This window comes from Dermacentor variabilis, chromosome 8 (assembly GCF_050947875.1).
Source record: "Dermacentor variabilis isolate Ectoservices chromosome 8, ASM5094787v1, whole genome shotgun sequence".
NCBI lineage: Eukaryota > Metazoa > Arthropoda > Arachnida > Ixodida > Ixodidae > Dermacentor > Dermacentor variabilis.
Genome location: NC_134575.1, coordinates 141,848,260 through 141,872,412, shown reverse-complemented (window position 1 = coordinate 141,872,412; position 24,153 = coordinate 141,848,260). Strand labels below are relative to the sequence as shown.

Sequence of the window (24,153 nt, the reverse complement as noted above, 5' to 3'; positions counted from 1 at the left end):
TCGCAATTCTTATCGTTATAGAACTTGGCGTTTTTTTGAGCTACTCCCATGTTCTTTTCGACTAGTTCTTGGGTCGCACTTAGCCGTTCCAGTAGGTTTAGCACGTATTCTACCACTGTTGGACTCTCTCCTCTTTCCTCCCACATCTCTCTTAACATTCTCAGTGGAGAATGGAGTGTCCTCGCATCAGTGGCGTAGCTAGGTCATCTGGCACCCGGGGCCCTTAGCTCTTCTGTCACTCCCCCCCCCCCCGGTTGTAGTCGAGGAAAGCGAGGATATCGACAATTTTCGGGTGTCTTCAGACGTATATGACACCCTTCCCCCTACTGGCACCGTGCACCCGGGGCCCACGGCCCCCCTCCCCCCCCCCCCCCCCCCCCCCCCCCCCCCCCGTTGCTACGCCACTGCCTCCCATGGACAATTCTGCTGGCGAGAACCCTGTAGCCTCATGGGCAACCGTTCGCAAAGGAAACAAAGTGGCAGGAAGGCAATTCTCCCAGTCCTCCTTGCGCTCGTAACAAAGCGCCCGAAAAACTCGCTTAAACACTGAATGCCACCTCTCTACACTATTTGACTGAGGGTGATAGACGGAACTGTGCATCAACTTTACCCCGCACTTTTGCAAGAATGTGGAAGTCAGTGGGCTGGTAAATACTGACCCTTGATCCGCCTGAATTTCGTCTGGTAACCCAACTCGTGCGAATACTGTCAAAAGCGCGTCTACTACTTCAGTGGAGCTGATCTCTTTCAGAGGGATTGCTTCTGGAAAACGTTGTAGCCGGACACAGCATGGTAAACAAGTACCTGTAACCCGACTTTCTCTTTGGTAGAGGCCCTACCATGTCTATCACAAGTCGTCTGAAAGGTTCTGTTATTATTATTCTGTTCTGTTGTTCTGTTATTATTACTATGCTGCTATGTTATTACTACCTTTAGTGGAGCTCTCCATGTTTCTCCTGGTTTACCCAAGCACTGGTAGGCGTCGCATGATCTTACAAAGTTTTCTACGTCTTTGAAATAGCCAGGCCAGTAGTATTCCATAAGAAATCTTTCCTTTGGTTTGTTTCTGCCTAGGTGGCCAGACCACCCATTTCCATGACAGAGACTCAAAAGGTCCCCCCTGTACTTAGTGGGTACTACTAACTGAACTAGAATCCTACCCTTTCGGTTTCCTTAGTGCCGATACAACAATCCTCTCTTGTATCGTCAAGTTGCGCCTAGCAATGCTTTCTTTAGCTTTGTGATGTAATTTAGCTAAGATGTTATCCTTCTTTTGCTCGGCTGCCAGTGACTCTCTGTCTACAAGTAAGAGCTGATCAAAGTTCTTTGAGGAAGGTGATAGTAACGACCCTGTCTAGCTTGCGGGTGCGTCAGCTAGCTCTTTTTGCAGGCGTGAACTTTGACACCCTAGGGATCCGCTCTCATTGAGCTGGTCAGCTGGCAGGCTTTCCTCAACAGTTCTTTCGTCCCTCGAGCCTAGCTCGGATTCGGTTATATAAGTTATCTCTGTTGCTACTTCCGCTGGAGTAGCTTTTGCATTTTCAGCCGAAAGCGACGCGATTTTCCGATCTTGGTGTCGCGTCAACGCTTGTACTACGCCCTCTCCCAGTTTAAGCTCTTTGTCCCGCAGTAACTGATCCGAACGATTCGAAATAATGCAAGATTATTGCAGCGACAAAAAAATTGCCGACGATTACGTTACTTCCTAATGCGAAATTTGAGCGCAGCAAATAAGCTGTTTCACCTTTTCGACAGATTGAGGCAAAGAAATCGAGCAACACATGTATGCGCTATCACAGAATTTTTTTTTTATTTTTCACACGTATTCCTTTAACAAAGACTTCACTAACAGTTCTTGACAGTCATGAAGGAAGCTTTGTGGTCGGAGAAATAGACTGATATATGTTCGACTTGGTACACCAATGCTTGATTCTCAAAGACGAGATCTATACAAGTGCCTCGCGAGGTTGTCACAGCCGTGGGACGCGTTACGAGCGAGAGGAACGGGATGTTCTCCCGCATAAGTGTTAGGAAAATGCTGTTTGTCTTTATGTCAAGCCGCCACCGATCTGGCTCTCTGATTGCCACCGCACAGGGCGAACGGCAGCGGCAATTTCGGCTCGGGCGGTGCACATATACAGATCCGCCGCCACCGATCTGGCTGTCTGATTGCCACCGCACAGGGGTTGCATTGGAGGAGGAGCGAAGAAAGGAATTAAGTTCGAGCCGGCGCTTTGACAACCGGAGACTCGCAGGAAGAGGGGGGAGGGGGGCGGCGTGTACACCCAGCGGCAAACGATGGGGGCAGAAGCGCGCGCAGCAAGCGGACAACACGATAAAGGGAGGAGGGAAGAGATAGCAGCGACTGACTGATGCCGCTGACGCCGATAGTGAGTCAACCCCAGCTGCGGAGTTGGTTTCAGGGACAACGAATAACCGGCGCGTCGGCAACTGAAGAGCACCCTATCCGCCACACAAGAACAGGGGGGGGGGGACCCTTTCCTCCTCTTTCTGCATGGCGGCGACGGTGTTCTATGCAGTCACGTTATCTTGACTCTCTAGCGGCGTCAGCGGCATCCAGCGGTATCAGTCGGTCGCTGCTAGCGCTGGGGGGATGAAAGGGGGGCGGAGCTGGTTACGAGGCCGACGACGACGCCGACGCGAAACCCAGGAACGGACGCCAAAGAGCTGCGCTCTAAAATTTGGTAACTGCAGCTTCTGTCACTAGCTCCTCGAACGGTCCACTGATTTTTACTTTGGCCATGGGCAGACACACGCTGTGTTCTTCTACAACCTGTTTGATCCATGCTACTTCTCCCGTGAAGACATCTACCGTCACGCAAGACAGATGGACAATGTCCATAGTGGCGGAACTGTCTCGCAGCACCCGGCATCGTTTACCATTACCTTCCAGGTCGTCAAGTTATGGGCTTAACAGTTGCGTATTCTCGTCTTTTTCATCCAAGTAGGAGAAAACTACGCTGGGCTTCCCGCAGTTTACCGCGATATGTCCGAGTTTGTGGCACTTATAGCAGCGGATCGGTCTAACAGATTCGAACTTTTTTTCTGCTCTTTTTGTGGGGTTTCCCCGTTCGATTTTTCCTCGCTCTTTTCTGGGGGCTCTTCCTCCACGTCTACAGGCTCCGTTCGTCTAGTCTGCGAACCCTTTTTGAACGGAAATGGTTTCCGCGGTCCATTTCGACCGTCCCAGTTTCCGTCCTCGGCGTTCAACTTTCTACGCGTTGCGTACTCTTCGGCTAATTCAGCCGCCCTTTCCACAGTGTTTACATTCCCCTCTGTCTTGCACCCACAGTTTCACAGCTTAGGGGATGCTTTTGTAAAACTGCTCTAGACACATGCATTCAATGATCACATCTCTGCTCTCGTACGCTTCCGCACTTTTCAACCATTCGACTAGGTTGCCCTTTAAGCTATATGCAAAATCCGGATATCCCTCGCTATCCTTCTTGCCTGTGCTTCTAAACCTCTGCCGAAAAGCTTCGGCTGAAAGGCGCTACTTGTTCAAAAGACTAGCCTTAACCTTTGCATAATCATTTGCATCCGGCGCACTGAGTCTGACAATTACTTCCGCAGCCTTACACGCCAACATAGACAGCAACCACTGTGGCCATCTACTCGGACCGAAGTTCATCTTCTTGCAAGTCCTTTCAAAATTTCCTAGGAACAAGCCTATGTCATTTCGTACCTCAAATGGCTTTAACAGCCTGCCCATGCGGTATGATTCTGCCTCACTTGATCGTCCCAGAGCCCCTTCACCTCCTTGAGACAACTACAACTCCAAACGTTTGCTTTCAAGTTCAAGTTGCATTTTTCTTAACTCGCGATCTTTCTCGCGGTCCTCTCTCTCTGTGTTCCGTTCTTCTCTGCTCCGTCCTTCTCTCTCTCTCTCTGTCCCATTTCTCTCTTTTCTTAAGAAGTTTCAACCCCATTCCAATGTCTTCCTCACTGGCCTGTTCGGAAATTTGCTGCAATAATTCCGATTTTAGCATTTCCTTGCGTACCTCTAGGCCCAGTTCCTCACCAACAATCAACAATTCGTCTCTCAGCAGTGTCCTTAACTCCATGATTGCTGCTTTACTGCCTTGATCCTGCTCGGTAAACCCACCTAGGAAAACACAACCTAGCTAGCAATCAATAATCTAGCTTCCCTACTGTTCTTAACAGAACAACCACAAAATGAAGCCTAGAGAGTCAAAGCAAGAACCAAGCACTCACCGCAGGCACAGCGCCACGTCGCAAAGTCCGTCTCGCTGCTGTCAGCCAGTTGTAATGGTTGGGGTCGGGCATGAAATAGATGGTAGCTGGCCCATGCCGTCGTCAAACTTATCGACGCTGAGGACGTTGTTGAAGGGAGAGACTTGTTCTCATCGAGAACGAGGAACATGGGTTTATTTACAGTATTTACATGAGAATGTTACAGTTCATCAGTCTAAGATGACTGAAAGAGGAATGCATACTCAGCACCCGCACAACAGCTGATTATAAACACTCTGTCTTCCCTTGATCCCTAGGTGAAGGAAAAATGGCCGTTAAACCTGCTACCAACTCGGAGCGTTCAAAGTCATCGTAGGCGACCCGCCTTTCAGGGCAGGGGGGTTTACAGACTCACATTCCGCACAGTTTTCACTGACCGCGCCGAGGTGAGTGGGTTCTCGGAGACACGGTGCTTGACCTGAGCAGGCGCCTCTTAAACCCAGAGCTGACCTCGCATAGTGGCCACCGCAGCTGTCCATTGTCAGGCGTCTTCAAAGCCCCGTGAGAAGGCACCGCAAAGCATCTCCTTCCAGGAATTCCCCCTGCTTCAATCGAACCGTGTAGGCGTTGGCGATTCCACTAACAATACTTGGTCCGCCGAGCGCGTTTAGTCATAGCGGCGCCACGAGGGGGTGTTGACGGGGCATATTGTCGTATCATTAGTAGTACCATTATTACAGTTGCATTAGTAGTAGCATTATTATAGTATTGTAGTATTTGCAAAAAGCCTTGCAATACATGGCGAGAAAGCCGTGAAAGCACGCAGTGCGCGGGGGGTCCCTCAAGGCAGATGAGGAGACGGATGAGAATGGAGAGGACATCGAATCAACCGGCACACAATGTGATGTCAATACTAGGCTGCAGAAAATGGAGGCTTTCCAGGAAGAGTTTGTCAAACAGGTGCAAGAGCTCCAAAATGGGCTAAACAGGGAGCGTGATGCACGAAAGAGAGTTGAAAAGAGACTTGAAGCAGCCGAGAAAAAGCTGAACAGGGCCGCCATTGTGAACGAGAATGTGCGTGACAATGGAACGCAGACCCTCGACGCGACAAGAGAGGGAGTGTCAGCAAAGTACGTGGAATGCGTGCAGCGTGATGAAGGGTTAGCTGGAAAGAGTGGCACCTACCTTGAGGCCGCCACGTGGAAAAAGCAGGAGCCCAGAGGACAATGCCCCTTGTCGAGTTCGAATCATGCAGAAAAGGACAAAGGGGAGCAGGGAGAGGTAGGAGAAAGTGAAAGGGTGATTATCGCCGGTGACTCAAACTTGGCTAGGTGCTCAAAAGCAATTGTGAAGAGGGTGAAAGACAATAAAATAGCGGCGGTAGGGACATTTCCAGAGCGGACACTGGGTTCTGTGATGGAGCGAGAAAAGAAAAGCTCGCGGAAAATGCCCACGTGCGCAACCTTGTCATAGTAGCAAGTGGGCTAAATGACGTTCTAAACAAGAAAGGGGCAGGACTAGCCCAGCGCTTGGCGAAGTGGGTGGACGACTTGCGCGAGCTATCCCGTGGGGTCCAGATCGTGGTGTGCACGGTGCCGGAGGTGCATGTACGTGACAGTCACGTACAAAGAGCCGTAGTGGCTGCTAATGAGGCGATATGGAAAATAAGCTGAGAGAAAGGCTTCGAGGTTGTCGAAGTAAACAGGGAAGTGAAAAGGTGTGGTGATACTAAACGAGGCGGGATCCACTTCAATTACAGGCTGGCACGAGAAGTGGGCTGGTGCGGCGGTCGAATTGCCGGTTCCGCATTTCCAGCGTCTTCTCGATGCTCGTCGCCTCACGAAGAAACTCGTCGACGGTCTTCGGTAGACTTCTTACCATTCCGGCGAAAAGTTCCTTCTTTACACCACGCATCAGTAGGCGGACTTTCTTCTCCTCGGACATTTCCGGGTCGGCGTGGCGGAACAGACGGCTCATTTACTCAGTGAAGATCGCGATCGTCTCATTGGGCAGCTGCGCTCTGGTCTCCAGTAGAGCTTGGGCTCGCTCTTTTCGCACGACGCTTGTAATGTTTGCAGGAAGCCGCTTCGGAACAGGTCCCACGTTGTCAAGGTGGCTTCTCGATTCTCGAACCACGTCTTGGCGGCGTCTTCCAACGCGAAATGGACATGTCGCAGCTTGTCGTCGCTCTCCCAGCTGTTAAACGTGGCGATCCTCTGATACGTCTCCAGCCAGCTTTCTGGGTCCTCAAAGTGTGGAACCGCGGAACGTCGGTGGTTCCTTGGGCTGCTGAAGAATTAGTGGGGCCGCTGCGGCTGCCATTGGGGATGTATTCTTGGTCGTTTCTGGACGATCTTCTTGGACTGTCTTCTTGGTCGTATCTGGCAGAAGACCGTGTTCCGGGGGCAGCTGCTGTAGCCAGCGGCTTGCTCGATGTTCCGGGACGACGTTGGTGTTGTCTTTTCGGTCCGGGCTTGGATTACGGCTTGTTGGGGGCGTCCGGTACATGAACGTAAAGCACCTCCATCAGATGTCACGTGGTGGTGATGTTGAAGAACACAGTAGCAATACTGTGAATGACACAATTAACTTTTATTGGGCGAACCTGTGCCCACAAAACAGGCTACAATTATAGCACAACGATAGCGGCGAACACGGTCGGCGATCGTCGAAAATCTGTTCAACGGGTCAAGCGCGTCGGCTTTTATACATTAATCGTCGAATGTTCCAGACTAATCGCTGGGACCCGGGCGTCTTCCACAAAGTTCTACATTATTCGCGTCGCGCACACAGGCAATCAGTTTTCACAAGGTTCGGTCACAGACAGCAGATGCGACCATCGATAAGATTCCAGAAACTTCCGATACATGCGCGTCCTGCGCCGTGCGATAACATTTGTTAGGCGGTGAAACGTGTCGCGCGATAAAGACAAGTACACGTGTCAATATGAATAGGATCCCGGGATTTCTTCGTTTCCCTTGACAGAAAGCTCGCCTTCCCGGATAGCGTTCGCAGCAAACATTTCCAGCAACACTTTCATGAGAGCCCACCTAACAACTGATTTCATTTTTGTTGTGATTTTTGCCACGCATAGTTAGGGCTCCCGAAGAGCAGCGTGAACACCACGAGCGGTGACGGGAACAACAACGTCAATATGCACAATGGCGTCGTTCTCAGGTTAGGCAGGACGCAACGGTTCCTGCCCTTAGCACAGTTCCTGTATGGATTTAACTTAAGCTACGAAACTCTCTAAAGTACCAACGGAAAAACCTCAGTGTTTACCACAGCGATCACAAAGAAGTTATCAATAGCGTTTCATAGAAATAAAGCTTTGGTAAAGTACATTTAATTGTCTTGCTGTCAATCATTACACGTAGTGCATTGCTCAATCGTTGAAGGCTACGTCACATTGGTCTACTGGATCATGTGAAACAATAGCTCCGCTGGCCCACCACCTTGACAGCGTGGATTAAAGACCACTTTCTTTAAGAAAACGCGGTTTTATGCACTGAAGCACAAAAGTAATTGCAACGCCAATGCATTTTGCCATCAGACACTCTGACTATATATATATCGAAACTGGTGTACTCCTTAGAATTTGTTTCATATATTGTAACCATCCGTTACAATGAGCATTTTCATGATGCATTAGCTAGTATTGTATTAGCAGAAATATTATGAATGTACTCCTAATCAAAACAACGGTAGTAAATTTGTGTTTATTTATTTCCTGCATTAGCTAGCATTTTATTAGCAGGAACATTGTAAATGTACTGCTAGTCACGTTTTGATATAAATTTTTGTACTTAATTATTGAGTATTGGATATTTTTACTCACACAGTACCCACTGCCCTCTTTAATGCCCATGGGGCCATGAGGACAAGTGAAATAAACAAACGAATAAATAAATAAATAAATAAATAAATAAATAAATAAATAAAGTGGGCACGCCTTGGGAACTTACAGGCTACCATTGGTAAATTGAAATATGCACCGTAAATTAAATAAAATTTTAATTAGTTTAATTGTGTTATTATACAATCATGCATTTGTATTTTCTGTAGAAGTAATTGTCGCCTCAACTAGTAGTTTACCTCAAGTGTTAGAATTCTGCAATCTCTACCACAGGCATTTTTCTTAATTTGGTGCAGGTAAAAAAAAAAGCACCTGCTATTATGTCCTTTCTTAGGCATCTACTAATTCTGGTACAGTTGCCGCGATGGCCCTTCCTCATTGCTTTACCTGTTACCGACTTCCTGGCCGCTGCACGAATTATCTAGCTAGTTACTTGACTAGCTTAAGTACTGCTCTCGATGTTCCTTTTGCTAATAATGTTATTTTTATAGTAATTATGAATAAATCCCACTCATGAGGGTTCAGTGGCCACGATGTTCTGCTGCTGTAAAGAAATGATCGTTTACCGAGATTTGACTTAACGCTGAAAACCTCGAGCGTTTGAAAATATCTCCAAACCCTCCTGCGCAGCGTCACTCAACCACCCTGTATTTCATTGTGACGCTGCGCTACCACGAACCAATCCGTTATTTTCATATCCCTAACGCGCGCAACCAAAACGCACGTATTGGATCAATAATTTCGGAAAGGATCGCCAGATGGCGGAAGCGCGTCAAACGCTGCGCCCTCCTCCCCGCGGTCTACCGCAGACCGTTTCCATGGCGACGCGATTGTTGTGTGCGGCTGCTATTCGCCCGTTGTCCGCGCCGCGTGACGGGACGGTTAGCGGCGGCAGCGTCATTCCCCTCGGGCAGCTGAAAGCGGTGAGCGGCCAACGAACAGCATTCAATGCCCTCGTTGAAACGCGGACAAGGTAGGATTTGCATGCCGTTAGCAACACGATTTCGGCATGGCCAAGTTGGTGAGACGTTGCTTTTTATTTTGCGTGTGTGTGGAGGAGGAGGAATAAACTTTATTAGTTGAAATGAGCCGACGGTAAAATCGTCCGAGGTGGGCGGCGTCCCTAGTCCAGGATGCCGTGGGCTTGAGCTGATAGCTTGGCCCTGCTCACCAGGCGATGCTGGTCTTCAGGGCTCGAGCTTATCAGTTGGGCCTCCCACTGCTCGACGGTTGGTCCGGTGATGGGCGGTGTCGATGGATTTTGTTGACATTCCCATACCATGTGGTAGAGGGTATTAAGCGTAGAGCAGAAGGCGCATTTGTGAGTATAGGTCGTAGGGTACATTGCGTGTAGCAGGGTGCCGTGCGGGAATGTGCCGGTCTGTAGTTTTCGGAAGATCACCGCCTCTTCTCTTGTCAGCTGGGGATGCGGGGGTGGATAGATCCTTCTACCCAGTCTGTAGTGGCTCAGGATATCGGCGTATCTTTTCGGGACGCTGTCTTGTTGGTCTACCGGTGCTCGTGAACCTGGTGGGATAGCCCGGAGAATGTGATCTCGGGCAGCGGCATTAGCCGCTACATTACCCGCCAGGGACTCGTGTCCCGGGGCCCAGACAATGTACACCTCTGGAAAATTGTCTCGCTTTTCGAGGATGCTCAGGGCTTGTTTGGAAATGCGGCCCTTTTGGTAATTTCTACATGCTGTTTGTGAGTCGGTGATGATCGTGATTAGATCTTCCTCTCGCCGGCCCGTAGTGGCCGCCAGGGCTATCGCCGTTTCTTCCGCGCAGTCGATGTCTGGAGTGCTTACCGAGGCCGCTGCTACCTCTTGTCCTTGGCCGTTGATCACGCTGATAGCGTGGGCCGCTCTGTTCTTGTACTTCGCCGCGTCGGTGTATCGGACTTCTCCTTGTTTTGGTCCTTCGTAGGCCTTACGCAGAGCTTTCACTCTCGCTCGCCTCCTTTCTCTGTGGTATTCAGGGTGCATGTTTCTCGGGATGCTGGCCACCGTGATCTTCTCCCTCAGGGGTAGAGGAACCCGCTGTTTTCTGGACTCATATTCGACTGGGTAGCCCAGTCTTATTAGCGTGTCCCTACCCGTACTGGTGAGCTTGAGTCGCTCTATCTGGCTCGTCTTGTGGGCCTCTACTAGTTCCTCCCAAGTATTGTGGATGCCCAGGCTGAGTAGCTTCTCCGTCGACGTCGTCGGTGGAAGCCCCAGTGCCAGCTTGTAGGTCTTTCGTATTAGGGTGTTCAATTGGTCTCTCTCGCTGTTCTTGAGACCCAGGTACGGGGTGCCGTAAGTGACTCTGCTGATTACCAGGGCTTGTATTAATCTGATTGTGTCCTGCTCTTTCAGGCCGTGCTTTTTGTTTGTCACTCTTCGCACCAAGTGCGCGACTTGGGTAACTGTCGCTTGCAGTTTTTTAATGGCGGCGAGACCGGCACCGTCCTTCTGGAGAGTGAGGCCCAGAATACAGAGTGTGTCCACCTTGGGTATGTTGACTCCATTTAGTGTCAACGTTGGGTCAGGTGTCTCCTGCGGAGGCCGCCCTCTTGTCCTCTTTTTGAGGATCAGGAGCTCCGACTTTTCCGGCGCGCATGAAAGACCGCAGCGGTGCAGATAATGCTCGGTCCTGTCGATGGCTTCCTGCAGGGCGTCTTGTTGTTCGCCCGCCGATCCCGTGCACGTCCACATGGTCAGGTCGTCTGCATACATTGCGTGACGGATACCCCTGATGTTCTCCAAGAGGTTCGGCAATCCCCTCATCGCTATATTGAACAGCAACGGGGAGATCACCGACCCCTGGGGGGTTCCTTTCTGCGGTATTTGGAACTTCTCGGTCCTGAGATTCCCCAGGCCTATGGTCACCGTTCTACCCGTCAGGAAGTCCCGGACGTAGTTGTATGTCCGCCGTCCGCAGTTGGTATGTTGTAGGCTGTTTAGCACTGCTGCGTGTGAGACGTTGTCGAAGGCTCCCTTCACGTCGAGTGCCAGGATGGCACTCTTGTGGAATGTGCTGAGGCCGTCGATGACTTCTTCTTTCAGCTGAAGTAGAATGTCCTGGGTGGAGAGGTTAGGCCGGAAACCGAACATAGTGTTCGGCAGGTGCCCACCTTCTTCCAGATAGGGCGAGAGACGATTGTGGACCATGTGCTCGAAGAGTTTTCCCGCGCACGACGTGAGAGAGATCGGACGCAGGTTCTGTAGGTTGATGGGCTTGCCGGGTTTCGGGATCATCGTTACGTCCGCGTGCTTCCAGGAAGCCGGTATACTGCCGTTCTCCCAGCTTTCATTGATAAACTTTAGTAAACTCTCCGTTGCCCCGTCGTCCAGGTTACGGAGGGTCTTGTTGTTAATTTTATCCCTGCCGGGCGTCGTGTTTCTTGTGAGATTTCTTAAGGCTGCCACGATCTCCGACTTGGTGAAAGGTTGGTCTAAATCCGGATTGGGTTCCCCCTCGTACTCCGGGTGAATGACCGGCTGCGTCTTCCGTTGTTGCTCGTCTCCGATGTATTTCTCGGTGATGGCTTCGAGCGCTTCTTCTTCAGTTCCCTGGAAGTTGTGTATAAGTCTTTGTATGTGTTGCCTCGTGACAGTTTTTGATTCCGTCTTCGCGAGAAGGGTCTTTAGAATGGCCCAGGTCTTTCGGTTGCTGAGGGTTCCCTGTAACTGGTCGCACATTTGATTCCAGTTCTGACGTCCGAGTTTTTCAGCATACTCCTCCGCCTGCCGCGAGACTGCGGCAATGCGGATCTTGAGTTTGCGGTTTCTCTTCTGCTTCTTCCATCTCTTCAAAAGTCCTCGCCTGGCCTCCCAGAGGTGAAGTAGGTGTGGGTCGACTTCGGGATTGTCCGCAGTGAGTTGGATGGTCTTCGTGTACTTGGTAACCAAGTCCATCACGTTCTTGGTCCACTCCTCGATGTCCTCTAGGCTTCTAGGGTGTTCGTCTTTCCGGAAAGCAGGCCAGTCCGTAATTTTGGCCTGTCCTAATCTCACAGGGGTTTTGTGGTGCATGATTTCAGTCTGGATGATATGATGGTCGCTGCCCAGAGTCTCGTCCAGTCTCGACCACTCGACTTGCCTTAAGCCAGTGGAGAAGGTCAGGTCTGGGCTGGTGTCTCTGGAGACACTGTTGCCGATTCTAGTTGGTATTAGAGGATCGGTCCACAACGTCAGCTGGTGGTGTTGTGCCGCGTTGTGCACGTCCATACCCTTCTTGTTGGTTGATCGGTAGCCCCAAGCCACATGTGGAGCGTTAAAGTCACCCACCACGAGAAGTTTTTGACCGTTGGTGACTTTCTTCACTTCTCTCAGGAACTTGTCCAAGTCCTTTAGTGTGTCGCGCGGAGGACTGTATACATTCAGGATGTAGAGGCTCTGCAGGGTTTTCTTGGGAGGAACCAGCTCAATCAGAGTGTGTTCGATTCTGTGGTTGATTTGGTGCTGCTGCGTCGTGTAGTGCTTCTTGATGAGGACGGCGGTCCGGGTCCTTCCTTGGGCAATGTACGTTTTGTAGCCGCGCATCGTAATATTATTTGTTTCTGTTTCCTGTAACGCGATGACGTCAGGTTGGTGTAGGGTGCATAGGTGAAGTAAATTTTGCCGTTTCCGATTTATTCCTCTGCAATTCCACTGCCGAATTTTGAGGGTTTCGGTCGCTTCTTTCTTCTTTGCTATCTTATTCGCCATCTTGGCTTCCCAGAGTCTCGTTCATCTGGGATTCTCTGATGGGGTATTTTGGCTTTTTCCTTGCCTGCTCTTTTTCCCTTTCTAGAATGGAGATGCGTTGGTTGAGTTCGTTGCCCATCTGGGTGATCTCCTGGCGGAGCGTTTGTACGGCTGCTTGGACGGTGGCTGCCACAGATTTGCTTATGGTGTCGACGGCCTGAGCCAGTTCGGCTCGGAACTCATTTCTCAGTTCGGCCTTGTCTTTGGTTCGGGCCTTGTTCATCTTGTACTCTATTCCCGAATCGAGGTCCTCCATCGGGGGAGTATGTTCCCTCGGCGGCGTTGGTGTTGTGGTCAGTTTCTGCTGTTTTTGCAATTCGTCAATGAGATGTTGGAGCGTCCTCTCCAGGGCTTGTTCCCTGGCCTGAGCTCTTCTGTCGCGTTCCTCCTGGCGACCTTCTTGCTCTTCTAGACGTTTCATGAGCACTTCATTCCGCTTGATCAGGTCGGCGTTTTGCCTTCTAAGAGAGGAGATGGTTTCCTCGTATCTCGAATTTCGCTCTTGTGTCGGCTGTGAGGGAAATGAGTCGGTTGTCGACTTGGAACTGGCTATCACTTCCGCCCAGGTGATCTTCTGCTGTTGTTGCTGTGGCTTACTTGTTCCATATTGCGAGGAGCTTGAACTTGTCTCCCTTGTTATAGGTGGTTGTCGGCCTCTTGATTGACTTCTCTCCCTCACGTACAGGGGTGGGGGTCTTGGCTTGAGCCTTTTCTCGCACTCCTTGCTTGCCGTCTCGTGAGGTAGTCCACATAGTTTGCACTGCAACTGGCAATCATGATCTGCTTGTGGGTTCTGCACCCCGCACCGGTTGCAGATATGTTTGTCTGGGTTGGGGCATACGTCCTGCCGGTGGCCGATTTCTCCGCAGGCCTTGCAATACTGTACCGATCTGCGGTATGGGCGACAACGTGTGTACGAGCCGGCCACCTTCACATAGAAAGGGATGTGCGGACCTTCGAAGGTGATAACTGCTGAGGTGGATTTGCCGAGCATCCTCGCATGCAGGATGCCACAGTTGTTGGCTGCCAGTAGTTCCGCAAGTCGTTTCTCCGTCGTACACGCAGTGATACCGTGCACGACTCCACGTACTGTTCCTGGGAGCGGTTTGATGTACGGCGTCATCTCGTATGTGGCCGCCCCAAGTTCTATGCTGCTGATGGAACCGAGCTTCAGTGCGTAGTCCTCGTCTGCGGTGCTGGCAATTATCAGGTTCTGTTTCCACTGCGTTTGGATGGTTACGTTCGCGCAAAATTCTTTGAAAGGAGAACCACTTGCCCTTGCAAGTCCTTCGGCGATCTTCTCGTCCGGCCAGCTGGACAGTTTCATGCCGGTTCTTGGTCGGTATACCACCTTGTAATCATTCTCTGGCAGCGGCGGCGTCACGCGTCGCGGCGGTGGCTTGCCGTTGGTTCGGCTTCCCTGATCTTGCTGCCGTTGGTGGTTGCTGTTGGCTTGCATGCTTGCTTCCACTCTCGGGTTGCTCCTCGCGTTCAGTCCTCCTTGCTGGTTCTGGGGGTTTTCTTGCTTTCCTCCCTCTTGTATGCGGTCCTCGTTCAGCGCCTTCTTGTGTTTTCTTGCCTTGATTGCTTGGAACCATGGGCCAGCTTGACTAAGCGTCTTGCCGCTGTTCTCGTCGAATTCCATGTTGCTCTGGACCGCTGTGGAGTCTTGGCTATTGTTCTCTATGTCCATTTCGTGAGCACCGCCGTTCGTTTCCCCTGCCATTCTCGGTGCTCGCGAGGCCACGCGGGCCCGCTCCTGGGGCGCGTGCGGCGTTCGGAGAACGGTGTTCGAATATGTCGAGGTGCTCGTTGCTCGGTGTCTCAAGGAAAACAAATCCACTCACCGCGGTAATTCTGGCGACTTTCGATGCCGATTGCCTTGTCGAGTTCAATGACACAAAATCGTGAAGTTTGGTTAAGGTTAACTGCAATAACTCGCGATAAAAGCAGCAGCCCATGCGAAGCGCGTCCGCTCCACTCGGCCCCCTGGTGGCTTTTTCGCGTGTGTGTGTGAGCTTTTTTATGGGACGGAACTGAACGCACGAGGTGACGTCGATTTATATGTCGCTGTTCAGCTGTAAACGCTGTAAACGTTTGGTATTCCTAAAAACCACAGAGTGATGAACACGTCTGCGAGTGTACGGGCGAGAACGGTATACTGTCAAGGAAGACTTGACAGTATACGGGTCTTCGCGCGGAAAGTGGCAATTGGTTGTATAAAAAAATGAAAGGAAGGTAAATAAGCAACTGCTGACTACTCTGTAAATGTCTATCACAATTTTCTGACAGGGAAGGCAGTTGTAGGAGGCGGCGCGAAGAGGTAGCCGCCGTGGCCGCGGTTTATTTCGGCCGGCCAGCCGTGGTGCAGCAGGATCTCGGCCTATGCCGATGCCGCGGCCGAGTGCGCCAGCGTGTGGTCGCGCTGCGTGCACGTGAGCCGCCTTCTTCATCGGCTGTGGAGGCGGTAGTCGCGCCGCTGCAAGGGCCGTTCGAAAGAATGGCAGACAGGATAAAAACTCCCGGTGTTTCCAGATAACGCATAAAAATTAAGATGCAGGAAAATCAGTTCTGCCCCCAGGACTTGGCAACGTTAAAGAAAGTTCACGTAAGGAAAAAAAATCTTCATCCACCTCGTCATCCATCAGAAATGTTGGGGGAGCAAAAAGTTAACCGGGAAATCAATTTACATAACGTACACAATCCACAACGACAAGTGCACGGTGGGCCGGCCAGACACTGCATCGTTGTTTTCTTCAGCGCTGAGCCGCCCGTGCTCTTGTTCCTCAATGACACGCAGAGCACTTTAACAATTTCTTGTCATTTTACTAGAATATGCCATTTCATTCTTTCGCTCCATTGTCAATGTCTGCACAATGCACCCACAATTTTCAGATGAGCTATTTTCTTCAGCAGCACGTGATTGGCGGTTGACGGCATGCCTTTCTATAAGACAGTTCGTGAGATTCTTTTGTGGGTGCAGTTCTCGAGACAGTTCTGCAAACAGATGCTTCGCCAACTACAATGAACCCTAATGACTCTAACCATACATCATCGCATTCTTACTTTCCAGTTACGCAACTCACTCTTCTGCTCACTATCCCAATTATTTAGCTGCTGCAAAATAACACGTGTCTCTGTACTTTCACAATTAAACCATGAAGTGCTTTGATAACAATACCGAACACGAACTTTTTACGATCAACGCAAGAACCACGGAGGGAATGGAACGGACAGAGCGCTATTCGTGTTATGCTGTACCGACATGCTTTACATTTTGCCCTTTGAGTAACCTGCATAAAATATTTCCTTCCAATATCCGCTCCTTATCTTCTAACTAAACACTGCTTCCACGGTAAGGCCGTAACTCAGTTTCATAAAAGTAAAAGCGCTAAATGAGTTTACCGCTGGCTGTTAATTCATCATTAGTGTTGTCTTCTTAGCTTTCGTAAGTTTCTCTCCTTGCTGCCTCACGTGAGTTCTGCGCATGCTTGCACCGTCTACTCTGTCAACCACCCTCACGGCTATTCCCGAGGCACTAATAATCCTTTGGGAGCTCTGCCGGTTTAACGCATACGTCAGAGTTACATCATTATTCAACGGTTTGTTCAGAGATTCTCTCTCGAGTGCAACAAATGCTCCTCTTGGTACAGGCTTTTAAACATTTAGCAGCAGCAGTGCTTTTGACATCAACATTCCCAAACCAACTTGCGTTTATATATACTGTTTTAACTCACTTTGATTTCAGGATTGTTTCGCTACGTATAAAGTTACTCGGAGCAGCGTCTAACAGCCTATATTTAAAGGCATTCCGATCTGTACGGCCCGAGACAGCACCGAAATGGAAGCAAACGCTGTCTTCATGCTGAGCGTCAACGGGCAGATAGAATGGGCTCAGGTAGGTACTTTAAAGTTATTTCTTTATGTGGGATTCTGGTTGCTTCAGTGCGGGCATCGTTGCTCTCGTGTACGCATGGCGCATGGAGAATTTTCTATACATAAGAGGGCCAGGTGTACATGACTCTTATGGCGGAACCCTGACTGATCTCCGTTCAAATCTAGTGCCGAGGTAGCACTTTCTATGGTTTTAATATATAATGCCATGTTTGGAAGCAGTACTTGCCAGCTTCGGTCTAATACCAAAGTGTGCGTCGTCTGGAGTGACGGCACACAAAACCCCGAAGGCACCTAAACACTTCTTTTCTGTTGGGAATGCGAAACCGGTAATGTCTAATTGAACGCCACTGAGCGGTCCTTCGAGCTTCGACCTTCGATCCTGCGGTGCCAATGCCGCATGCCGCCAATGTCCTGCACGCCCAGAGACCGAGGAGGCCGCAGCGGCCGCCAAGGACGCGGGCAGGCGCGAGCCGCACGTGTCGAGGCGAGCTCTTGACGTGGCGTCGCAGCTAATGGCAATGCGAACTTAGGTGCCGTTTTGCTGCTACAGACGACAGGTTTCGGGTGTTTCTCTCAATTGGCCATTTGATGCCTTCGCATGAAAAAAAAAATTGACCTCACCGCAACTAGTATCCTCGTATATGGAGCGCAGTATAAAGGAACATTAGCTCCAACATAAAGGTGGTGCCATCTGTCACCGCCATGGTGTAACGGCGACTGTCATTGCAGCGGTGAAAGATGGCGCAACTAAAGCCGCTCAATCAGCTTACGCTGGAGGGCTCTAGGCGTAACTATACTATTGAACCAAAATCAACAGTTTACTGATTGCCATCGCCACAGAACGACGTGCACTTGGAATACTTATAGTTAACCGAACAACAGTGTATACTATGAATGGCGTAACAAACTAAACCTACTGCCCATCTGGAAGAAATGTGGACTGCAACGAGCCAACAGTTTAGCCAGAGCAGACAAGTACACCTGGCGTTCTTACATTTATGCAACACTCAGTACATATTGGGCCAACGATCGGAACAACGTTGGTAAAAAATGTTTCACACTGATTTGCCAGGTGGCCAGAATCCTTATACGTGTGCATAAAATATAGTCTCTGTCAGCTTGCTACCTTTCGTCCTCAATCAGTCTCACATAAAAGCAACCGCCTCGCCCAATCTTCCCCTTAAAGCCATATCGAGACGCCTTTGTGATAAAGGGGATATGTGGTAGTTGGTGACACATCGGGGACATTGTGTTCTGTTATTTTGTCTGTTTTATTCCTTCTTGCAGTGCACGGGATTTGACGATATCTACTGCAAGTACTGTTTCGTACACGGAGCAGACTGGGTTGTCGCAGCGGTAAGAATGTTGACGTTAATATGAGAGGGTAACTAGAACATTATGGTGCTTTACAGCGAAGCTGTACACCTCTACCGTCCAAACAAATTGTTGTGTCGTTGTAAGCAAAAAACTCACCATACGTGGGCCGATCCCGAAGATAGTGCAATGCCGGGCCGACCTGCGGCGGAGGTGAAGCAGACGCTATAAGCACTCCCCATATGTGGGCCGATCCCGAAGATAGTGCAATTCCTAGCCGACCGGGGCGGAGGTGAAGCAGGCGTTAAGCACTCCCCATACGTGGGCCTGCCACACTGATCTCGGGGCCGTGCGGATGTTGGGAGAGATGGAGTCGTGAGACGCAGGCAAGGATAGCAAATAGACTTTACTAAGAACAAACTCAATAAAACAGAGTCAAAATGGAACTAAAAACTCAACTGACAAAGATAAAACTCCACACTTGCGTAGCCTAAATATGTCCTTACCCTCCCCTACGTTCGACCTTAGCGCGTTCCGCGCGAAAGTCCGGCAACCCTGGCCTATGGCTGCACGCTAACAAAAAGGCACGCTCTTACAAAGTTCCGATGTCGCACGTAACTCCAAGTCCAATGTGCGTCGGCTCTTGATCCCAGTCGGTGCTCCTGCCGACTTGCAAGCTTTGTTGTCGTGGCATCGACCGGCCAGCTCCTCCGTCTCGGATGTCGGTGCACCGAACTATGTAGGTGACATGGCACTCCGGCCTTCCTGGTTAGGCCTACCGCCGGGCTCCGCCGCTACCTCTCCGAGTGCCGGCTGGACGCCCCGGGGACTACCGTCCGTGCTGGTCTGCCGAAGAAGGGGGATCCAATTCCTGGAGTGCCCGGCACTGCCGTGGGAGGCTGCAGCAGGTCCAGGGAGCCTCGCTCGAACGTTGCCGAGGTCGACGGCCACACCCTGGGTCGCCAGCGTCACGGGCCAGTACGAACCTCCATGGCTCCCGTCGCCAGTGCGAAGCTGGCGCTCCAACCTTCTTGTCCCAGAGCCACGTCCATAATCCCAGCTTGGCGCCGCTTCTCCTCCGATCACACCTCGGGTCACGCGCCTTGAGGGCTCGTGCCGTTCGGATCGGTCGGCGCACATCGTCCTCTTCTTTTTGGGTTCCATGCCTCTTACATATGATATAGGCCACCTTTTCAGGAGTTTCTTTCCAAAAAACTGCCTTCTGTCGGTATTCATGGTGGCGAGTTTGACTCTCCCGCTGTGACTTGGGTGCTTTTCCTCGCGTCGTCGTGGCTCACAACACATCACCACAGTCGCACACGCTTCACCACATGCACAGTTCACAACGTTGGCGAGTTCATTGTTCTCACCACTTTACACATGTACACTCAATCGTCCGCGTTACACTCTTGACATTTCATCACGCCAATGCTCTACTCATGAAATCCGACCTACTACTATTATAGCTCACACCGCACTACTCCTGTCCGCCCTGGGAGGTCTGCAAACACTTCCTCGAGCTTATGAATCAACTCCCTTAACTCCTGTACTTGTATTGCCGCTAGGGCTTTGTTCAACCTAACCCTCTCTACCCCCAAGGTCTTCTCACTAACATAAGTGTGCACCTCCCCGCGGTCTTTCTCATCGGCAATCTCCATGCAAACTCTAGTCTTCTTGTCGTTCTTCCCCCTTTCCATCTCCTTTCTCTGTTCATACTTTTTTACACGTCCCCTAGCCACTGTCTTCTGGCATACGTCACATGATTTCACATACCGTCTCATGTCGCTCTGCACCCCGATCCAAAAGAACTCTTGTGTGACCCTTTCTAGCGTGTTCTTTATTCCTTGATGACCTGCGGTTACACTGTTGTGCCCTATCTTCAGTACTGTGTCCCTCAGCTCTTTCGGGACCATCAACTGTAGTACTTCCCTACCTGAGCTAAACACACACTTCCGGTATAGTAGGTTGTTCTTCTTTACAAACTCCACTACTGTTCTGCTCCTTTTCCTACGCATCAGTTCTCATCGCATCACACTTTCCTATTGATTCGTCCTTGTTCAGTAGTTCTTTAAATTCTGCAGCGGTAATATTTAATCCCTTAATGGCTGAGACCTGCAACGCTGTCAGGGGTTTGGTGCCACTACTGCTTGCTCACGTTTGTACTGCAGCCGCTACGTCTGTCTTTTGCATCCCCTCTTTTTGCGGTTCTGAGCGTCCTTTCTCTTCCACGTCCTTCCCTTTCCTCTTCCAACTTGGGTCTGGGTCGTCTGCCTTCCTCACCCCAGGTACATTTCCCACAATCAAATCATAAAGAGGGTCCTCCACACATCTAGCTGTGACTAGCCCTGTAAAAAGGGTGTCGATATTTGAATCCGTGCCTCTGGCAGATATTAAATGGGTTTATCAACCAAGATTACTGGCTTAAAGTACCCAGTCATGCTTTCTGGGGGCACTAGGTCCCTCCTCACTAAAATGGTATTGGCTCCCGTGTCTCTCAAGACCATAGCCTTGCGTCTTTCTACCTCGCCTTCCACTACAGGCATGTCCTGCTCTATCTGCCCATCCTCTCTTGACGTCATGATACATGCCGTATTATCCATGGCTCCAGTCCTGCATTCGTCTGCCTTGTGACCTTTCTTTTGGCACAACTGGCGAACCACCAGTAGGGCTCCGCCGCTACCTCTCCAAGTGCCGGCGGGACGCCCCGGGGACTACCGTCCGTGCTGGTCTGTCGAAGAAGGGGGATCCAACTCCTGGAGTGCCCTTGTCACTGCCGTGGGAGGCTGCAGAGGGTCCAGGGGGCCTCGCTCGAACGTCGAGTACGACGGCCACACTCTGGGTCGGCAGCGTCACAGGCTTGTACGAACCTCCATGGCTCCTGTCGCCAGTGCGAAGCTGGCGCTCCAACCTTCTTAGCCCAGAGCCACGTCCATAATCCCAGCTTGGCGCCGCTTCTCCTCCGATCACACCTCGGGTCACGCGCCTCGAGAGCTCGTGCCGTTCGGACCGGTCTGCGCACATCGTCCTTGTCTTTTTGTGTCCAATGACTCTTACATATGACAGGGCCGATCCCGAAGATAGTTTAATACCGGCCCAACCCGCGGTGGATGTAAAGCAGGCGTTAAGCACTCGCCATACGTGGGCCGATCCCGAAGATAGCGCCATGCCGGGCCGACCCGCGGCGAAGGTGCAGTTCACCATTAAGGGGCCCACATACACAGCTTCGCTGGTCATCTTTCATCACAGAGTGGAAGGGCACTGCGTTTTTTTTCTCCTGTCGATCTGGAAAAGGTTGTTTTGCTCCGAGGCGGTGAATCCGGATTTGATTGGTCGATCTGGAGCGAGTTCACGTTTTCCACTGGGCGTTTCGGATCAACTCACTCCGGGCCGGATCGCTCTCGCTTCCTCCGCTACCGAGGCGCGGATTTGGGGGTAAATAAGATGCGAAGCACATGTCTCTTTCGCTCACTGTGGGACGGCACATTTGGTTTTCATGGAAGTAGAAAGAGCGGAAGTCGGTTTGTGTGATCTGTGCGCACCGACTTCCGCCATGACCCACGTGGAGTACGTTTGCTCTCCGCTTGCAGGTTCGATGTGGTGAAATCCGAACGCTCGCTAAATTCGGATACAACTCAAGTCTGCAGTGAAGCCCCGCCGACGCCCTCATAACCGCCAGCCACTGTTTCTTCGCGAGGCTGCAAATAGTTCGTACTTCAAACTTTCCCTGTTACCTAAATAGCGCGGTAACCGCAAAAATAAAATTATAAGCGCGTAATGTTGTATGTTTTCAGTCGTCTATTATAGCGTAACGGTGAAAGCCGAGTGCTTTGTTTAGCTGAAATAAAAGGCTTGCTTCGCTGCAACTATTAATTGTGAAGCTTCACTTCAGTTGGCTCTGAAGTTTCACCAGTGAAAGAGGCTTAGCAGTGAAATAAACTGTACCTCGGACCTCTGAAGAGTGAAATGCTCAGACTCCATACACTTTGTCCATGTCTGCTGCACACTTCGTCGCTTTCGCCCGATGAATGAGCTCTTCAAGAACAGCAGATGCTCCGGAGGTATCAAGTACGACGCCATCTTGAAACAGTCGCATGACGACGATTTTGTTTGCTTCTGTGATTGGCTGACGGAGTAACAACCCTTTGCGGTCTGTGGGCTTTGCTTGCCAACTGCTGTTTTTTTAAAGTTGTATCCTACTATAGCTAGTTAACTGTTATGTCGCCCTTATATGAGTGCGTTGCGCAGTGGAACACTTCGAAAGAAAGCCTTGGCGTTGCGGCGTTTTTCACTGCTGAAATTGCTGTAGAACGCAATATTTGTAGGAATTTTCTGCGATATATTATGCAAAACAAGCGTTCTACGCCTTCGGATACAGCTATCTGACGGTGCAAAACGTTTCCACCAATGTTTGAACAAGATTGAAAAAAAAAACTGGATTTCCGTAATATAGCTGCGTATATATGCACAAATCAAGTGACAGTTAGCAATATTCCTAGGCTTGTGTGTTATGGATAGGTAGCCACGTTGTCTTCTCGCCTTGCAAACATTGTTACCCTAAAAAATTAAAGTCCAGAAATTATTACTAAAGATTTTTAGTGCGTCCAGTATTCCGGCAAGGGCCGGCGGTTAGCGCGGCTGAGCGCGAGTGTAAACGTGAGCGTATAGATTGGTGGCGCCACCTGGAGGCGCCAAGCTCAACCAGACAAGCACAAAGCCAAGTACATTTTTCTTCGCTACATGACGTCAATTTCTGACAGCGGCGTAATGTGTTCACGATTACACCGCTGCCGATAATTTCCACCAGCAAGGAAGAATATACTTGGTTACTGTAATATTGGTTCTACGTTCCTCTGGTGGCACACTGCACCACCAGGTGGCTGCACCACTCCAACCGCTCACGTTTACGGCCCGCGTCTGTGGGAATACCGGAGACGCTAAAACTCCTTAATAGAGAATTTTTACACCAAAAATTTACGCCATCAGCGAAGTAGAATCCACTTGGTAACTGCAGTAATAGCTTCGCGTTTGTCTGGTTGAGCTCTGCACCACCAGGTGGCTGTACCACGCAGGCTATTCTAGGGTGCCTCGGTGCACTCACTCGCCTCCGCGCATCGAGGCACTCTAGGCTACTCTAAGGTGTCTCAATGTCCGCCTTGCCCGCAGCTCGGCGGGGGAGGAGTGCGCATTGAGGCACTCTACGGAACTTACGTTTACGCCCCCACCCATGGCAAACCACCCAAACTTCCCATATTTGCTGGTACATCGGACAAGTTAAAACTCTTTATTATGAGCTTTATCACGTCTTTTAATTTTTTATATTTTCTTTCTACTATGTCTCCCAGAAAATCTTCTAATCTTCCCCCTTTTCTATGTAAAAAAATGCGGCAGTGATCACAGATTTTAGTGTATGCCAATTAACATAAAACATGACTACACCCGCCTAAATAAGGCAATGTTGCACAAGGGCGCATATATGAAGCAGTTCAATAATTGCGAAGCTGCGATTTTCAGACCCGCAAACCAATTCAAAATAAAATATTCCTCCCTTGTAAGTTTATGTGAGACTCCAAGGTTAAATGATTAACACAATACACCAGGTTATCGAGATAGATAGTGTACAGTCACTATGGTGTCTAAAAAAAAGCCGCAATTTCACCCGAAAGGCGAAGCATCAGCTGCGTTAGCAAATTAGTGAACAGCTGTACGAAATAAGGATAGCAATTTTGTCAGCCCCATAAGCTTGTAAACATAGGCACACTAATTAAGTTAACGAGCATGGTGTCACGCGCTCACAAGCAGACATGAACACATCTGACTCGATTACCGCGAAAAGGCGCTGTCAAAACGCTAGCGTGGGTAAACGCGGCAGCAGCAGCGAGCGAAATGACATTCGTGCGGTGTATCGCTTCAACGAAAAGTGAGTGCCGAGAACACACAGCACGCACAAAGCTACGAGACGCCGACGCACCTAGACTCTGCCGCCAACACAGATCGCTCTCAAGATACGACCGGGTGAGCGCGCGCAGTCGCCACCTGCGCAGTTGCAGCCAGAGAAGAACGCCACCCCCCCCACCCCACTTTCCCCTCCTCTCCCACAGCCTCGCAACGTTGGGTGCCTCGCGCATGGCGGGAGACATTG

The 24,153-nt window shown here is 50.4% G+C and overlaps 1 protein-coding gene across 3 annotated transcripts in view; it reads left to right on the top strand.

The window, feature by feature from the left end:
* The first annotated feature begins 8,935 nt into the window (after positions 1-8,935).
* Positions 8,936-24,153, top strand: part of LOC142590628 (B9 domain-containing protein 1-like) — a 111,953-nt gene continuing 96,735 nt past the window's right edge. For 2 of the 3 annotated variants that reach the window (XM_075702969.1, XM_075702971.1), the window contains exons 1-3: positions 8,937-9,044; positions 16,552-16,701; positions 17,988-18,056. In XM_075702969.1, the coding sequence (XP_075559084.1) occupies positions 16,645-16,701; positions 17,988-18,056 (126 nt within the window). In that variant the 5' untranslated portion in view covers positions 8,937-9,044; positions 16,552-16,644. Of the gene's footprint in view, positions 9,045-16,551; positions 16,702-17,987; positions 18,057-24,153 lie in introns of all 3 variants that reach the window. The other variant, XM_075702970.1, reaches the window with a different exon arrangement.